This window comes from Macaca fascicularis, chromosome 11 (genome assembly GCF_037993035.2).
Source record: "Macaca fascicularis isolate 582-1 chromosome 11, T2T-MFA8v1.1".
NCBI lineage: Eukaryota > Metazoa > Chordata > Mammalia > Primates > Cercopithecidae > Macaca > Macaca fascicularis.
Window position 1 is genome coordinate 1,571,723 of NC_088385.1, and position 17,537 is coordinate 1,589,259.

The following is a 17,537-nucleotide window of genomic DNA, read 5'->3' on the forward strand; positions in this document are numbered from 1 at the left end:
CCAGCCAGTGCATCATAGCAAGACCTCATCTCTACAAAAAATTTAAAAATTAGCCAGGCAAGGTGGCACATGCCTGTAGTCCTAGCTACTTTGGAGGCTGAGGTGGGAGGATCCCTTGAGCCCAGGATCTGAGGCTACAGTGAGCTATGATAGCACCACTGCATTCCAGCCTTGGTCACAGAGTGAGCTCCTGTCTTTCAAACAAACAAAAATAAAAACAATGTTTTGGTTAAAGATAGATTGATTTTAATCAAGGCAAAGATAGAACTGGAATTTGTTTAGGTCTTTCTGCTTCTAAAGCCTATGTTCATTTCCTGACATTAAATTGCATGTCTAGCAATTGACGACTTATTTTGGATGTGGAAAGTTAACTGCACCTTACAAAAGTGAGACTGTATCTGAGTTATACATTAACAGTAAAGATACTGAAATGATCTCAAGCATGAATTTATATAATCCAAATCTATCATTTATAACTTCAGCATTTGCATGTTTTAAACACCATCGATCATGATTTAGTAATGTTTAGTATCTAAGATTAACTGTCTTGATTTGGTGTTTTATCATTTTAAACCACATTCTGTTTTGGTTTTTCATTTTAGGATCGAAAATTAACAAAGTCTGAGAGGCAGAGATTTAAAGAAGAAGCTGAAATGTTAAAGGGTCTTCAGCATCCCAATATTGTTAGATTTTATGATTCCTGGGAATCCACAGTAAAAGGAAAGAAGTGCATTGTTTTGGTGACTGAACTTATGACGTCTGGAACACTTAAAACGTAAGTTCATCAATATTACAAAAGCTGACCAAGAAGTGTGAGAGAGTTTGATTTCTTAAATTTCAGGTCTCCCAGTTTTACTTTTGTTGTCCAGCCTACTAAGAAGGGAACAATCCTTCCAACTGTTGCTGTATTAGCGCATATTTCCTTGCCCACAAAGTCCTCTGGTATATAAAGTGATTTGATAATTATTTCTTGGTAAGTATTGAAATGAGAAGTTATGGCCGAGTGTGGTGGCTCACGCCTGTAATCCCAGCACTTTGGGAGGCCAAGGCAGGCAGATCACCTGAGGTCAGGAGTTCGAGACCAGCCTGGCAAACATGGTGAAACCCCATCTCTACTAAAAATGCAAATAGCTGGGCATGGTGGCGTGCACCTGTAATCCCAGCTACTCAGGAGGCTGAGGCAGGAGAATCGATTGAACCCAGGAGGCAGAGGTTGCAGTGAACCGAGATCACCCCACTGCATTCCAGCCTAGGTGACAGAGTGAGACTCCATCTCAAAAAAAAAATAAATAAATAAAAAAAATTGAGTGGCTAAGGGATCAGAAATCAAATGTCAAGGTAGCCCTCTAGTGGTTAAAATGAGATTAAGGTTTATTGAGAAGCTACCTGTTTATTTTTATCGTTTGTATTGTGCTTTGCTATATCCCTGCAACTTTTATATCAGATGCAGATTATATTGTGACAGTTATCACTTAAAAAATACTTTTAGTTCCATTTCCCATAGCATCAGAAATTAATCCCCAGATAGCTAGTTCTGTCATTCCTTTCACGGAAAAAGGTTTAATGCAGAAATTTCTCGTTACTTACTGTAAAGAGCTTTTGGTAAAAGTTGGAGTATGCCTTTGTAATCCCAGGTTTCTTAGAGCAGCAGTCCCCAACCTTTCTGGCACCAGGGATTGGTTTCGTGGAAGACAGTTTTTCCATGAATTGGTGGGGGGGGGTGGGGGTTGGGAGAGTTTGGAATGATTCAAGCACATTACATTTATTGTACACTTTATTTCTATTATTATCACATTAAAATATATAATGAAGTAGTTATAGAACTCACCATAATGTAGAATCAGTGGGAGCCCTGAGCTTGTTTTCCTGCAACTAGACTGTCCCATCTGGGGGTGATGGGAGACAGGACAGATCATCAGGCATTAGATTCTCATAAAGAACGCTTAACCTAGATCCCTTGCATCCACAGTTTACAGTAGCGTTCATGGTCCTATGAGAAATCTAATGGTGCCGACAGGAGGCAGAGCTCAGGTGGTAATGCGAGCAATGAGGGAGCAGCTGTAAATACAGATGAAGCTTTGCTTCCTTGCCTGCCACCCACCTCCTGCTATGTGGCCAAGTTCCTAAAAGGCCATGGACTGGTATCAACCTGTGGTCTAGTGGTTGGGGACCCCTGGTGTCTTAGAGGATCTATTTTTACCCAGAGAAGAACCTGTTTTAAGTTATCTTGTATAAATTTTTTATTTGGTGAAATTCGATATTTTAAAATTGTCACTGTGGCGATATATTCTTTATTAATTGTTAAAGTTAATACTGCTGAGCTGATTAATTCCAGATCATTGGAATACAGTGTTATAGCACCTGGATATAGTCACTTGCATGTATTCTGAAATGCTTACAGTTAACATGTTGAAACATCAACAGATCATTTCTGTCCTGCAAATTCTAATTTCTTTATCCAACTTCCACACTTGTTTATGGCAATACCTTTATCCTTGTTAGATAGGCTTCTTGATATTCTCTTTTTTTCCACTAGAATGTGCTAACTAGCACTATATACCTAGCACTATGAACAAGTGCTATATATCACATTCTAGTGGAAGTACCTAATACTGAATGATAAGCGTTTGAATGAATTAAGGAGAATTATGTGGTAGTAATTATGTGTACATCTTGAGATTCTTTCCATTGGTTTGGATACTTAGTTGGTTGTCAACTGTTTGTCTGGCATGCCTAAGATTACTCTAAAATACAATGGTTTACTTGTTTAAAAAACTATACTGAGGGGCTTTGGGTAACATAGTGGGGTAAGCCCCCGTGGAATGGCTGTCCCCCAGCAACAAACTGAAATGTGGAATATAATAAAAGTTTTTTCCAATACATATCTAAGCTTTAAGGAAAGAGAGGTTAACCTCCAGATAATAAGCAGAGATAACTCGAAGCCAAAACAGGAACTTATACTCTGGGATTTTAGACCACATATTGGTTGAGAAGTTGATGCTAATTTTAATGTCCATGCAAGGACAGAAAGCCTTAGAACTAGGTAGAGAGGGGAGCTAGAACGTAGCCTGTGTCAAAAAACTGAATTATCCATGAAAAGAGAGACCTTAATGCCCTAGCCAGTGAAAGCTGCAAGGAATTTTACCTGTGTGCAGAAGACTGTGGATAAGAGGGGAGACCTATGAAAAATAGAAATTCCCATCAAATGCTACCAGTGTTCTTAATTATTCTGTAATCTTCTTTTTTTTTTTTTTTTTTTTGGAGACAGGGTCTCACTCTGTTGCCCAGGACAGAGTGCAGCGGCACAATCATAGCTCACTGCAGCCTCAAACTCCTGGGCTCAGGGAATCCTTCCACCTCAGCCTCCCGAGTACCTGGGACTATAGTTGCTCACCACCATACCTGGCTAATTAAAAAAAATTATTTTTTTTTTTGGTAGAGACAGTGTATATTTTGCTGCCCAGGCTGCTCTCAAACTCCTGAGCTCGTCGCGATTTGGCCTTATCCCGATTTGACCTCCCAAACTGCTGGGATTACAAGCATGAGCCACGGTGCCCAGCCTGTTTGGTATTCTTCCATCTCATATGTAGATGGCGCTGTAACATAAATTTATACCATCTACTTGGTACAGGAGTCCCAAACCAAAGAACGTACATCATAATTGATCAGGAACTGAAAGAAAACTCCCAGGGACATTTTCACAGTTCCTTGGTCACTGTCCAGAGGCAAAACAGTTTCCAGAGAAGATGACCTCACAATTAAATTACAGATCATACCAATGAAGGTGAATAGACACAACCAGAAAATAGCACTTCAACAATTAAAGATATTATGGACAAGTCTGAAAGTGATTACAATTATTTACATAATGATGTCAGTAAAGATATATGTAAGTGTATATGAAGTGTATAAAAGAAAAGAAGGAATTGAAGGAATAAGACACCATCAAAGAAAAAAAAGACAGGCATAATTTAAAAGCTTCTGAAGAACTTCTAGAAATGTGAACATTAAAATTCAAACTTAAATGGTTTAATGGTTAAACAACAGACTAAATTGACAGGAATAATAACTATAAAGAAATGAGCAACAGAAGGCACAAAAAAGACAGAAAATATTAAAAGAGGATGACACAGTAGTGAGAATACCCAGTTAGATTTAATTATCTAAAAGGGGTTTGTCTGTAATCCCAGCTACTCTGTAGGCTGAGGCAGAGAATCACTTGAGCCCAGGAGGTGGAGGTTGCAGTGAGCCGAGATCGTGCCTCTGCACTCCAGCCTGGGTGACACAGCGAGACTCCATCTCAAAAATAAAAATGAAAAAGTAGAGAGAATGAGAAAAGAAAAATTTCAGAATTTAAGAATTCTGATTGAGAATGTATACAGATTCCTAAGCAAGTAGGTTGAAAACATTCATATTCATTTCTGGAAGAATGAGTAACTAGGACCATTGGCAGCATTTGGAGAGCCAAATTGGGAAGGAATGGGAATTAACTCCAAAATACATGCTTTTTGGACCTTTTGAGTTTCTACCTTTGTTCTGTATGTGTATTTACATTGAAGCAGATAAAACACCCATAGCTGAAAAATAAGATGGGAATATATGAGTTAGAAAATTTGGATTAAGGCCGGGTATGGTAGTTCACACCTGTAATCCCAGCACTTTGAGAGGCCGAGGTGGGTGGATCATCTGAGGTCAGGATCACCTGAGGTCAGCTTGAAACCAGCCTGTCCAACATGGTAAAACCCTGTCTCTACTAAAAATACAAAAATTAGCTGGGTGTGATGACGGGCACCTGTAATCTCAGCTACTCAGGAGGCTGAGGCAAGAGAATTGCTTGACCCTGCAGGTGGAGGTTGCAGTGAGCCAACTGCACTCTAGCCTGGGTGACAGAGTGAGACTCCATCTCAAAAAAAGAAAAAAGAAAATTTGGATTAAAAATTGAAATAAATTTAGACTTATTTTTTTTAAATAGACATGAAATTCGAATATCATACAATTAACCGTTTTAGAATGTACAATTCAGTGGCACTTAGTACATTCACAATGTTTTGTAAGTACCACATCTATCAAGTTACTAAACATTTTAGTACATTTAGTACATTACACTTAGTACATTCACAATGTGTAACTAAGTGTACACATTGTGAATGTACTAAGTGTAACTAATTCACTAAGTGTAACTAAAAATTGAAATAAATTTAGACTTATTTTTTTTAAATAGACATGAAATTTGAATATCATACAATTAACCGTTTTAGAATGTACAATTCAGTGGCACTTAGTACATTCACAATGTTTTGTAAGTACCACATCTATCAAGTTACTAAACATTTTCATCATCTCAAAAGAACACTCTGTGCCCATTAAGCAGTTACTCCGCATTTCCCTTCTTCCAGCCAGGCAGCGTATTTTTTCTTTAATTGCACATTATCTAAGTTCTTTTTCTTTTTACATTTAAAAAGAAATTTTCAGTTTCTGAGCTTCAGAGGCTTATGCCAACAGGAGGGTTTATTTAGTAGAAAGAGTGCTAGACTTGGAGTAGAAGTTGTGACTACTCCCAGTGCTGCCTCTGACCAACTGTGATTTTGGGCAAATAGCTAACCTTTTTTGGGTCTCAGTTCCCCATGTACATGTAAAACAAGGGGTTGGACTACCTGATCTCTGGGACCATCCATTCGTGGATGGGATTGATTTTTTTATTGTAAAAAACATAACAAAATTTACCATCTTAATCATTTTTAAGTGTACAGTTCAGTAGTGTTAATACATACACATTTCTGTGCAATTTCTAGAATGCTTTTCATCTCACAAAACTAAAACTCTATGCCCATGGAACAATTTCCCATTTCTTCCAACCCTCAGCTCCTGACAGCTATCACTTTTTACCATCTGTATGGATTTGTCTAATCAGGATATGTCCTATAAGTAGACTCAAAGTATGTTACGGATCCTTGTGTTTGGCATCTTTGACTTAGCACAGTGTTTTCGAGGATCATCGTGATTGCACACATCAGTACTTCATTCCCTTTTATGACTAAATAACATTCCATTCCATGGAAATATCACAATTTGTTTATTCATCCATTGATGAACATTTGGGCTATATCCACCTTTTGGCTATTATGAGTACTGCTGCTATAAATATTTGTGCACAAGTATTTTTTTGAGTACCTGTTTTCATTTCTTTTGGCTGTACACTAGGAATGGAATTGCTGAGTCATGTGGAAATCTTTGTTTAACTTTTTGAGGAGCCATCTTACTGGGAGTGACATGATACCTCATTATGGGTTAGATTTGCATTTCCCTAATGATTAATGATGTGGAACATCTTTTCATATGCTTATTGGCTATTTGTGTATCTTTGGAGAAATGTTTATTCAAGTTCTTTGCTGATTTTTTATTGGATTGCTTGTCTTTTTGTTGATTTATAAGAGTTCTTTATATATTTTAGAAACTAGACCCTTGTCCAGATCCATGATTTACAGGTATTTTCTCCTGTAGGTTGCCTTTTTTGCTCCTTGATAATGTGCTGTGACATACGGATTGAGTGTAGTATATCTTATCCAAAATGCTTGGGACCAGAAGTGTTTTGGGCTTTGAATTTTTTCAGATATTGGAACTTTGAATTATACTTACCAGTTGAGCCTCCTAAATCTGAACCAAAATGTTCAAATGAGCATTTTTGTTGTGTGTCATGTTGGTGCTCAAAAAGTTTCAGATTTTGGATTGGAGCATTTTGGATGTTGGATTTTCTGATTGGGATACTCAAGCCTGTGCCAAGTTTTAAATTTTGATAAAGTCCAGTGTACCTGTTTTGTCTTTTGATGGTTGGGCTTTTGGTGTCATGTAAGACTCCATTGTCATAAATAACCCAAGGTCATACAGATTTATACCTAAGTTTTCTTCTAAGAGTTCTATCAATTTAACTCTTCTATTTAGGCTATTGTTCCATTTTTAAGTTAACTTTTGTATATGCTGTGAGGTAGGGTCTGATTTCATTCTTTTGCATGTTGATACCCAGTTATCCCAGCATCATTTGTTGAAGAGACTTTTTACCCCATTGAATGGTCTTGGTACCCTTCTCAAAAATTATTTGATGATATGTATAGGTTTATTTCTGGACTCTCAATTCTGTTTCACTGATTTACATGTCTGTTCTTAGGCCAGTACCACACTGCTCTGATTACTGTAGTTTTGTGGTAAATTTTGAAAATTAGAAGTGATTTCCTCTAATTTTGTTCTTCTTTTTCACTATTGTTTTTGACAGTTGGGGTCTTCTTGAAATTTCATGTGAATTTGAGGATTAGATTTCCATTTCTAGAAGAAAAGGATGGTGGAATTTTGACAGAGATTGTGTTGAATCTGTAGATCACTTTGTGTAGTATCACCATCTTTAACTATATTGTCTTCTAATCCATGAACACAGGGTGTCTGTCCATTTATTTATGTCTTTTTAAATTTCTTTCAGCAATGTTTTGTAGTTTCATTATTCAAGTCTTTCACATCCTTGGTTAAATTTATTCCTGGATCCTTTATATGCTATTGCAAATGAAATTGTTTTCTTAATTTCCTTTTCAGATTGTTGATTGCTGGTATATATAAATACAACTAATTTTTATGTGTCAGTCTTGTACTTTTGCAGATTTGCTGAATTCTTGTATTAGCTCGTCTGTGTGTGTGTGAATGTTCATTCTTTGGGTTTTTTTTTTTTTAAAAAAAACAAACGGGGTTTCACTCTGTCACCCAGGCTGGGGTGCAGTGGTGCAGTCATAGTTCACTACAGACTTGAACTCCTAGGCTTAAAGGATCCTCCCACTTCAGTCTCCTGAGTAGCTGGGACTCCAGGTGTGTACCACCATGCCTGGCTAATTTTCAAATTTTTTGTAAAGATAGGGACTCAATATATTGCTTATGCTGGTCACAAATTCCTGGCCTCAAGTGGTCTCCCTTGCCTCTGACTCCCAAAGTGCTGAGATTCAGGTGTGTGCCACCACGCTTAACCATTCTTTGGGATTTTTATATATTGGATCAAGTCATATGTGAATAGATAGTTCTTTCTGGTTTGAATGCCTTTATTTTTCTTGTCTAACTGTTTTGGCTAGAACTTGAATTATGATTAGCACTGATTATCCTTGTCATATTCTTGATTTTAAGGAGAAAGCTTTTGGTCTTTCACCATTGAGTATATGTTAGCTGTGAGTTTTTCATAAATGTTCTTTATCATGTTGAGGAAGTTCTCTGCTAGTCCTATCCTAGTTTGTTGGGTTTTTTTTTTTTTTTAATGGAAAGGTATTAGATTTTGTCAAATGCTATTCTGCATCAAGTTAGATAATCATGAGACTGCTTCGTTCTATTAGTGTGATATATTTTACTGATTAATTTTCTTACGTTGAATCATCCTTGCATTTCATAGATAAATGGCATATAATCCTTTTACTATGCGATTGGGTTTGGCTTGCCAATATTTTGTTGAGAGTTTTTACATCTACATTAATAACAGTGTTGGTCTATAGTTTTCTTGTGGTATCTTCAGTGTCAGGGCAATACTGGCCTCATAGAATGATTTAGAAAGTGTTTCCTCCACTTCTACTTTTTGGAAGAGTAGGATTTGTGTTAATTCTCCTTTAAATGTTTGGTAGAACTCATCAGTGAAGCCATCCAGTCCTAGACTTTTCTTTGGAGATTAAATAATTTAAATGTATTTATTTTTCTTTTGTAGTATACTGTTTTGATTCCTTTCTCATTTCCTTTTGTGTATATATTTAGATATTTTTTTCAGTGGTTACCTTGAGGATCACAACTAACATCATAAACCTCCAACAGCTTACCCTGAATTGATACCAACTTAGCTTTAATATTATAGCATACAAATCTCTGATCCTATACAGCGTCACTCTTCCTTCCCATTTTATGTTTTCGTTGTCTCAGATTTTATCTTTATACATTGTGTACCCATTAACATAGTTTTATAATCATTATTTTACATGCATTTGTCTTTTAAATCATGTAGGAAATAAAAGGAGTTATAAACCAAAAATACATTAATATTGGTTTTAATATTTAGATGTGTGATGGACTTTACCAGAGATTTGATTTGGTTTTATGGCTTCAAGTTATTGTCTAGTGTTCTTTTATTTCCTCTAAGGATTCTCTTTAGCATTTCTTATAGGGAAGGTGTACTACTATCAAACTCCTCCAGCTTTTATTTACCTGGCAGTGTCTTAATTTCTCTTTCATTTCTGTAGTATAATTTTGCTGGATATATAATTCTTGGTTGGCAGTCTTAAGTTTTTTGGGGGGTTTTGCTTTTGTTTCTTTAAGCACTTTAAACGTGTCATTCCACTGCTTTCTGCCCTCCATGGTTTTTGCTGAAAAATCAGCTCATAATCTTATTGAGGATCCCATGGTCATAAGTCACTCTCCCTTGCTACTTTCAAGATTCTCTCTTTGTCTTTGCCTTTTAGCAGTTTGAATATAATGTTTCTCATTGTGGATCTATTTGCATTTATCCTTAGAGTTGAACTTTTTGGATGTGTAGATTCATGTCTTTTACTAAGTTTGGGAAATTTGTGGCCATTATTTTCTTAAATATTCTTTTTGCTCTTTTCTCTCTTCTTTATCTGGGACTCCCATTGTGTATATTTCGGTCAACTTGATGGTGTCCCATGGGTCTCGTAGACTCTGCCCATTTCTGCTCCTCAGACTGTATAGTTTCACTTCCTATTTTCAAGTTGATTGCCTTTTTCTTCCTTGTGTTCACATATGCTGTTGAAATCCGTTAGTGAATCTTCACTGTGTTTTTCAGCACCTGAATTTCTACTTGGTTCCTTTTTAAAGTTTCTGTCTCTCTTGATATTCTCTACTTGAATGGAATATTCTCTGTACTCTAACATTTGGCGACCATTGTTCTCAGCATTTAGTCTACCAGTTTTTGGCATAGGTACTGTAGTTATCCCCATTTAACCATGAGTTGATTGTTTTTAGTAAATATCTTAGTCCTGAAGAACTGATTAAGAGCTCTGCTTATGACAGTGGAGCTTTTCAGCAACTGGGTTTTTTCTTCAATGTGATCGGGCAAAAATCAGTCATAATGGAAGACCCTGAAGTGCTTGATATATCAGAGACATCTGTTTTATTTTGGAGGTGAGTCTGTCGCCCAGGGTGGAGTGCAGTGGCGTGATCTCGGCTCACTGCAACCTCCGCCTCCCGGGTTGAAGCGATTCTCTGACCTCAGCCTCCCGAGTAGCTGGGACTACAGGTGCATGCCACCATGCCCAGCTAGTTTTTATATTTTTAGTAGACACCGTGTTTCACCATATTGGTCAGGCTGGTCTTGAACTCCTGACCTCAGGTGATCCACCCACCTCAGCCTCCCACAGTGCTGGGAGTGAGCCAGCGTGAGCATTGCACCCGGCGGAGACATCTTTTTTTTTGTCCGGTCTGCACTGATGGTGCCTGATTGTCACTTTTCTTTCTCAAGATGTGGTTGGTTATGGTGATTTTAATTAATATTCACATTTCTAGAACCACTTTTCATTCTCACCAAACTTAGCTTCTCTGAGTTTAGAAATGTTCCATTTGTAATATGGAGCAGATTGGATCCTTTCTTGTCCTTATACTTTCCTTATGAACGTTGCTATAATAATCATGTTTGTACACAATTCCCGTAGAATAGGTTCCTAAAATGAAATGTGAATCATAATATATGTGTAATTTTCATGTGAATAGCGTTTGAGACAAAGATATGATTTCCTGCTGGCTGGGATAATCTTGAAGGTCTTTACTAAAATGACAGATACAATTTAAGTAGATCTTAAAGGATAGAGAGGCTTTCTGTAATTAGGGAGGTGCTACGGGAATAGTTAAAAGAGAGAGAAAGAAGTAGTATAAAGTTCATGGTAGGATACCCTTTTGTTTAAAAATAGGATGTTTATAAGAAGGACTAATGACAAAGTTTCCAGTATTTTAATATAAAATTCTAAAAATTATATAGAAAAGGCAAAAGCACCATACAGTGAGCACACACTCAGCACCAAGATTCTATTGTTACTTTTTGCATCACTTGCATTACCATATTATTAATACGTCCATTTATTCATCATCCTTCTATCTTATTCATTCCATAGTAAAATAAATAGTAGATATCATTACGCTTCACCTATAAACCCTTCAGTATGCATTTCATTAGAGTTCTAATATTTGTGTACTTTTTCTTTTTTTTGTTGTTGTTTTTTTTTTTTTTGGAGACGGAGTCTCTCTCTGTCACCCAGGCTGGAGTGCGGTGGCGCAATCTCAGCTCACTGCAAGCTCCGCTGCCTCCTGGGTTAATGCCATTCTCCTGCCTCAGCCTCCCTAGAAGCTGGGACTACAGGCACCTGCCATCACGCCCGGCTAATTTTTTTGTATTTTCAGGAGAGACGGGGTTTCACTGTGTTCACCAGGATGGTCTCGATCTCCTGACCTCGTGATCCGCCCGCCTCGGCCTCCCAAAGTGCTGGGATTACAGGCGTGAGACACCGGGCCCGGCCTGTGTACTTTTTCTTTTACCTCCAAGCAGCATCAGGATATAATAAATTATTATCGTATGATTGAATGAGTTTGGACAAGGCATTCATTTGTGTAACCAAAACTCTTAAGATAGAGAACATTTCCATCATATCAGAAAATGCCCTTATGCCACTTTCCAGGCAGCCTTTTCCTTACCCTCCATCCAGCATTACTGTTTTGATATATTTTTTAAACCACAAAACCCACTTTTGCTATTAGTTTTCTTCAATTAACCCACCCAAATGAAGTACAATTTTTAGTTCTACTATTTGATTTTTAGTTAGATCTGGATCTCTGCATGTTTTTCATTTTAAGTAGTTGCCCTGAAGATTACATTTACGTTGTTACTTTTCACTATTTAGGACTAATACTGTACAATTTCATGTAAAATATAAGACCTTTGCACAAATGAAGTTTTCATTTAACCCCTCTACCACTTGTTTTGTATGTTGTAATTTTCATATCTTACATAAGTACATAGAAAATGGTAAGTCATTATTAAATGGGAGTAATTATAGTACCTATTCAACAAAATTGGAATACTAAATGCAGGAAACAGTGACAGCCAAATGTTAAGAGTATAGAAAATTTTAGCTCAACAAATAGAGAATATCAGTAAAGACATAGAAATTATAAAAATGAAACATTCAGGAACTGAAAAACAATAACTATATAATATATGTAAGCATATCATATGTATCACAGTATTACAGATTTCCCTTTAATCGTGTGTGTATTTTAAAGATACTGAAAGGAAAGTGTAGTCTTTTATATTTAACATTTTTAGTGCTCTTTTTTTCCCCTGAATATTGCCAGATAAAGTAGGCATTAGCACTCAATCCTCAGATGTATCTTTTCTGCAGTGGGTAGCATCAGAGGTCTCTGTTCAGTTCTTTTAGCATACTTGGGCTGCTTGGAATCTTTCCTACATATACGTATTTCAGAGGTCAACTAGAGATTTGGGCAGAGTGAATACACAGAATTTAGGACTCTCCTTTGGTGCCTGCTTTCTGAGATTTCCTCCTTTCCTTTCTAGATCTGTGCTGTCCAATAGAACTTTCTGCCATTATGGAAATGTTGTATAGTGTATACCATCCAGAATGGTAGCTATTTGCTTCATGTGGCTGTTGAGCACATGAAATGTGGCTAGTGCAGTTGAGAAATGGAATTTTTTATTTTAATCTACATTTGAGTAGTCACATTTGGCTAGTGGCAACTTTATTGAACAGACCATCCTTGCAGAAAGGTCTGTTAGCACTGTTCTTGATGCTGTGGTCATTGCAAACTCAGTCCCCATTTCTGTCTGGGGTTTAGCAGACCCGCAGAATCAGAACAGGGCCTTTTCTTAGGTACAAATAAACTCAAGCAGTACTTTCCCTTTGTCCCTGCCAACTATGACTGATTTTGATTGCTCTCCAGAGCCTTCAAGTAATAGTTGTTTTGTGTATTTTTGACTAGAGTTTATAAATACATCTGTGTCTGATAGAACTACTGCACTATTTAAGAGAAGCAGAACTCCACCTGTTAATCATTTAAATGGTGACCTAATTTTAAGGAATTCATATTTGGTGCTTTGTTATAATTCTCTTACCAATCACTAATTAAATATTTTTGGTTCTGAAATATTTAGCTGATATAGCCAGCTTCATCTCCCATTTCTTTAAGAAAAAACTAGTTACTTAATACTATCATTGTTTAGATGAAAAAGTATTTGGAAGACTTATTTTTCTGTGTCTCTTAATAGAATTTTTATTTTAAACTATCGTAGCCCCGCTTACTAAAAGTATTACTAACCTTTAATGTTACTGAATCTTAGTATTCTAAATTTGATATTCCCATCTCCAGTCATGTTAGAATTTAATGGAATTCTTCAAAGCAACAAACTCATATCGTTGATAACTTGTTTGGTATACTTTGCTTTTTCTAGGTATCTGAAAAGGTTTAAAGTGATGAAGATCAAAGTTCTAAGAAGCTGGTGCCGTCAGATCCTTAAAGGACTTCAGTTTCTTCATACTCGAACTCCACCTATTATTCACCGCGATCTTAAATGTGACAACATCTTTATCACGGGCCCTACTGGCTCCGTCAAGATTGGAGACCTTGGTCTGGCAACCCTGAAGCGGGCTTCCTTTGCCAAGAGTGTGATAGGTATGTTTCAGGTGTACCTTGGAGCCTGACTGGCTTTCTGACATTCCTTTTATTTAGAATCCTGGCCCTGTCAGAGTTTTAAGTGATATAAACCTTAAGAAATTCATAGCTTGAACTCAGGAGGTGATCCGTTCTACTTACGAGATGTAGGATTCTCTACATTTGTGCTTCTTGGAATTATCTTAGAGGCTGTTGATAACATTACATTACAAGGAATATAGTGAACTTTGTTGATAAAACCTAATGTAACAGTCTTTTTGTTGTTGTTGTTGTTGAGATGGAGTCTCTCTGTGTCACCCAGGCTGGAGTGCAGTGGTGCGATCTCAGTTCATTGCAACCTCCACCCACCGGGTTCAAGCGATTCTTGTGCCTCAGCCTCCCGAGTAGCTGGGATTACAGGCATGCATCACCACGCCTGGCTAATTTTTGTATTTTTAGTAGAAATGGGGTTTCACCATGTTGGCCAGGCTGGTCTTGAACTCCTGGCCTCAAGTAATCCACCTGCCTCAGCCTCAAGTGCTGGGATTACAGGCGTGAGCCACCTTGCCCAGCCAGCCATCTTTTCGTTACACACTGTTGATACTTAATATTATGCACTATTTATGTAATACATACAGTATGTCACTTAATGAAAGAAATGGAATTTATATTTAGTTTTACTTCCTAAAATTAAAAGATAAAAATTAAATTTTTAGACATATAAAATGTCTGTGGGGTATATATGTATATTCAAGAATATTGGCCAAGCACAGTGGCTCATACCTGTAATCCCAGCACTTTAGGAGGCTGAGGTGGGAGGATCACTTGAGGTCAGGAGTTTGAGACCAGTCTGGCCAACATGGAAAAACTCTATCTCTATTAAAAATACAAAAAAAAAAAAAAAATTAGCCGGGCGTGGTGGCAGGTGCCTGTAGTCCCAGCTACTTGGGAGGCTGAGGCAGGAGAATCGCTTGAATCCGGGAAGTGGAGGTTGCACTGAGCTGAGATTGTACCACTACACTCTAGCCTGGGCAACAGAGCAAGACTCCGTCTCCAAAAAAAAAAAAAAAAAGGAATATCTAGCCTCCTAACATTTTGTGAAAATAAATATGACAATTCATTCTGAAAAGTTGGTTTTATCAACTTTTTTCTTAGTCTGACTCTTCAGAAGTTATGATCTATCTAAAAGAGTATTTCTCAACCTCAGTACTACTGAGATTTGGGGTTGGACAATTCTTTCTTATAAGGGGCTGTCTTGTACATTGTAAGACTCGAGCAGCATTCCCAGCCTCTACCCACTAGATACCAGTAGCACGCTCCCTGCCTGTCTTCTAGTTGTTATGACCAAAAGTGTGTCCCGACATTACTGTATATGGCTCCTAGAAGACAAAATTGCCCCCTGTTGAACAAGGCTGTCCTTTTATCTGAAGAACAAGGCTGTCCCTTTCAGACTTTATATGTTAGAAACTCAAAGCTGGAAAAATAATTTAATGCCTATTTTGATAAACTTTCACTCTATGAAGAGGGTATCACAATTTAAAAACTTGAAGTCTTCATAAACACTCTATTTACTTCCTCCAAAAGGTGACAATAACAAAAGAAACCCATTAATTTTTAAGTGAACTTGGATCCTAAGTATTATTAGGAAAAGCATAGAACACCAGTTATTTGTACATCTTTCAAAAACAGTGTTCTCCTTGGAATATTATGTAACTTCGGTTAGGAACACTTTCACCTTTTCTTATAATACATTCACAAGACGAATGGGAACAGTGTCATTTAAAGCTGAATTTCTTTTTTTGCCTTCTTCACAGGAAACATTTCTTTGATTGTCTTTGGCATCCTGAAATCCCTGACCCAATAGAGTTTTTATTTTCTTTGTTCATTAAATCATAGTGTGCATGTCTGTTTCTTGGAATGCCTTATAATTTGAGGTATGCAGACCTAATTTTCTGGAAGCATTATAAAACCTAGTCTTGTGAGATCACACACTGCTCATAAATCAGTCTGTATTTGGGTTCTATATTTGTGTGTGTATTTGTCTTTTTGCCTGTAGGATGTCCCTCACTGTATTTCTTGTGTCTGTAGTAGGCTTATTTGTGCACTACAGGTGCGATGGTAAGTATGTGAAGAAAAGGGCTCTGGTGAGTGGCCTTTGGAGACAATTACGCTTTATTTCATTTTTTTAAAAATGTATTGAATATCGGATTTTTCACTGCAAGGCCTTCTTAAAAAGTGAAACTAATCAGATTGAGTGTTAATGCCAAGAATGTAGCTGTAAATATTAACCTACAACTACCATACATTAGTGGACACACAAGTATTTTGATCTTTTTAAACCCATCATCTTATCTTACAGATGTGCCATTATATCTGTTTTGTTCCTTGCATAGTGTCTTTCCTTTTCCTTCTATTTGTTTTCAATATGAATTATATTAGTTTATCTCTTAGCCAAGGCTTTATTTTGACATATTGTTTAGAGAAATTCATTTTACACAGTAAATCAATAAATAGATCCTTGACCTTATTCCAGTTTCACATAAAGGCCTTGCAGTGGAAGATCTTTTACGAGATATTTGGTGGAACAGACTGACTGAGAAGATTTCCTTCCTCTTTTTCCCCCCTTTCCTTTTTTCTCCCCATTCCAATTTCTTCTCTCACAGGTCAACCCCTCTGCTTCTCTCCCCGGTGAGTAACGTCTGAAGCTTCTGCTCGCATTGAGTCTGAATCGTTCTTTTAATTTAAGGTACCCCAGAGTTCATGGCCCCTGAGATGTATGAGGAGAAATATGATGAATCCGTTGACGTTTACGCTTTTGGGATGTGCATGCTTGAGATGGCTACATCTGAATATCCTTACTCGGAGTGCCAGAATGCTGCGCAGATCTACCGTCGCGTGACCAGTGTAAGTCTTCCCCTAACTGATTGTTGAACTTGGGTTATATCTAACAAAGAATCCCAAGGTGGATGACATCAAACCATGTAAAAGAGGACAATAGTGGAAGGCATACTGAGTGAGCTGTTGGAGTGGGGGTGGTGGTGTTGAGGTATGTGTAAGGCTATTGCTTATGATACAGTGAAAGATAAAGATCAAAGAACCACTAGTTTATCCTGTACCCACCTTGCATTCATTTAAATCTTTATGATGTTTAGAAACACACCCTCATTGCCTACTTTTTAACCCCCTATTAATTCAGCTAAACTCCCATTTTCTCCTACCACATAGGTCAGAGTTAAAAGTAATGTTTTTAATTAAAGATGCTTTGTCAAATTAATTTGTTCACTGACTTTTCTCTAAATGACTTGATATGATTTATTAAATCTTACATATTAGTACCTACATTTAAGGCATAAATAAATACCTTTTTGTAGTTTAAATTACCCATGGTAGTTCATGTCTGCTGACAGATATTTTCTACAGCTGTCTAATTGAAACCTGAAAGGTAGTTGTTATGATTCACTTCACTTTATCACTACATACTTCATTATGCTACTCTAAAATACATTTTCTTACATAACCATATTATGCCTGAAAAAATTAACAATCATTTCTGGATCATCCAACACCCTGAACCTGTTCAGATATTCTCTCCATTGTTTCAAAAATGTCCGTTGACAGTGTTCAAAATAGGCTCCATCAAGGTCTACAAAATGTATTTTATTGTTGTAGTTCTTAATCTAGAACTATTGCTTTTACTTTCATTTTCTGCATGCCAGAGTTTTATTGAAAAACTTGGATTATTTTGAGGAATGTTCCACATTCTGAATTTTCCTTGTAGTGTCATTTAACTGGTTTATTCTTCTACATTTCTGTAAAGAGAAGTTTACCTTAAAATAGTTGGGGTAGGTTAACAATGTAAAAAT

The 17,537-nt window shown here is 37.0% G+C and overlaps 1 protein-coding gene across 50 annotated transcripts in view; it reads left to right on the top strand.

Annotated features, from left to right (window-relative positions):
* WNK1 (WNK lysine deficient protein kinase 1) overlaps positions 1-17,537 on the top strand; it is a 158,509-nt gene that overhangs the window by 62,063 nt on the left and 78,909 nt on the right. For all 50 annotated transcript variants that reach the window (XM_045366351.3, XM_045366355.3, XM_045366354.3 and 47 more), the window contains exons 2-4: positions 603-775; positions 13,475-13,695; positions 16,421-16,578. In XM_045366351.3, the coding sequence (XP_045222286.2) occupies positions 603-775; positions 13,475-13,695; positions 16,421-16,578 (552 nt within the window). The remainder of the gene's footprint in view (positions 1-602; positions 776-13,474; positions 13,696-16,420; positions 16,579-17,537) is intronic.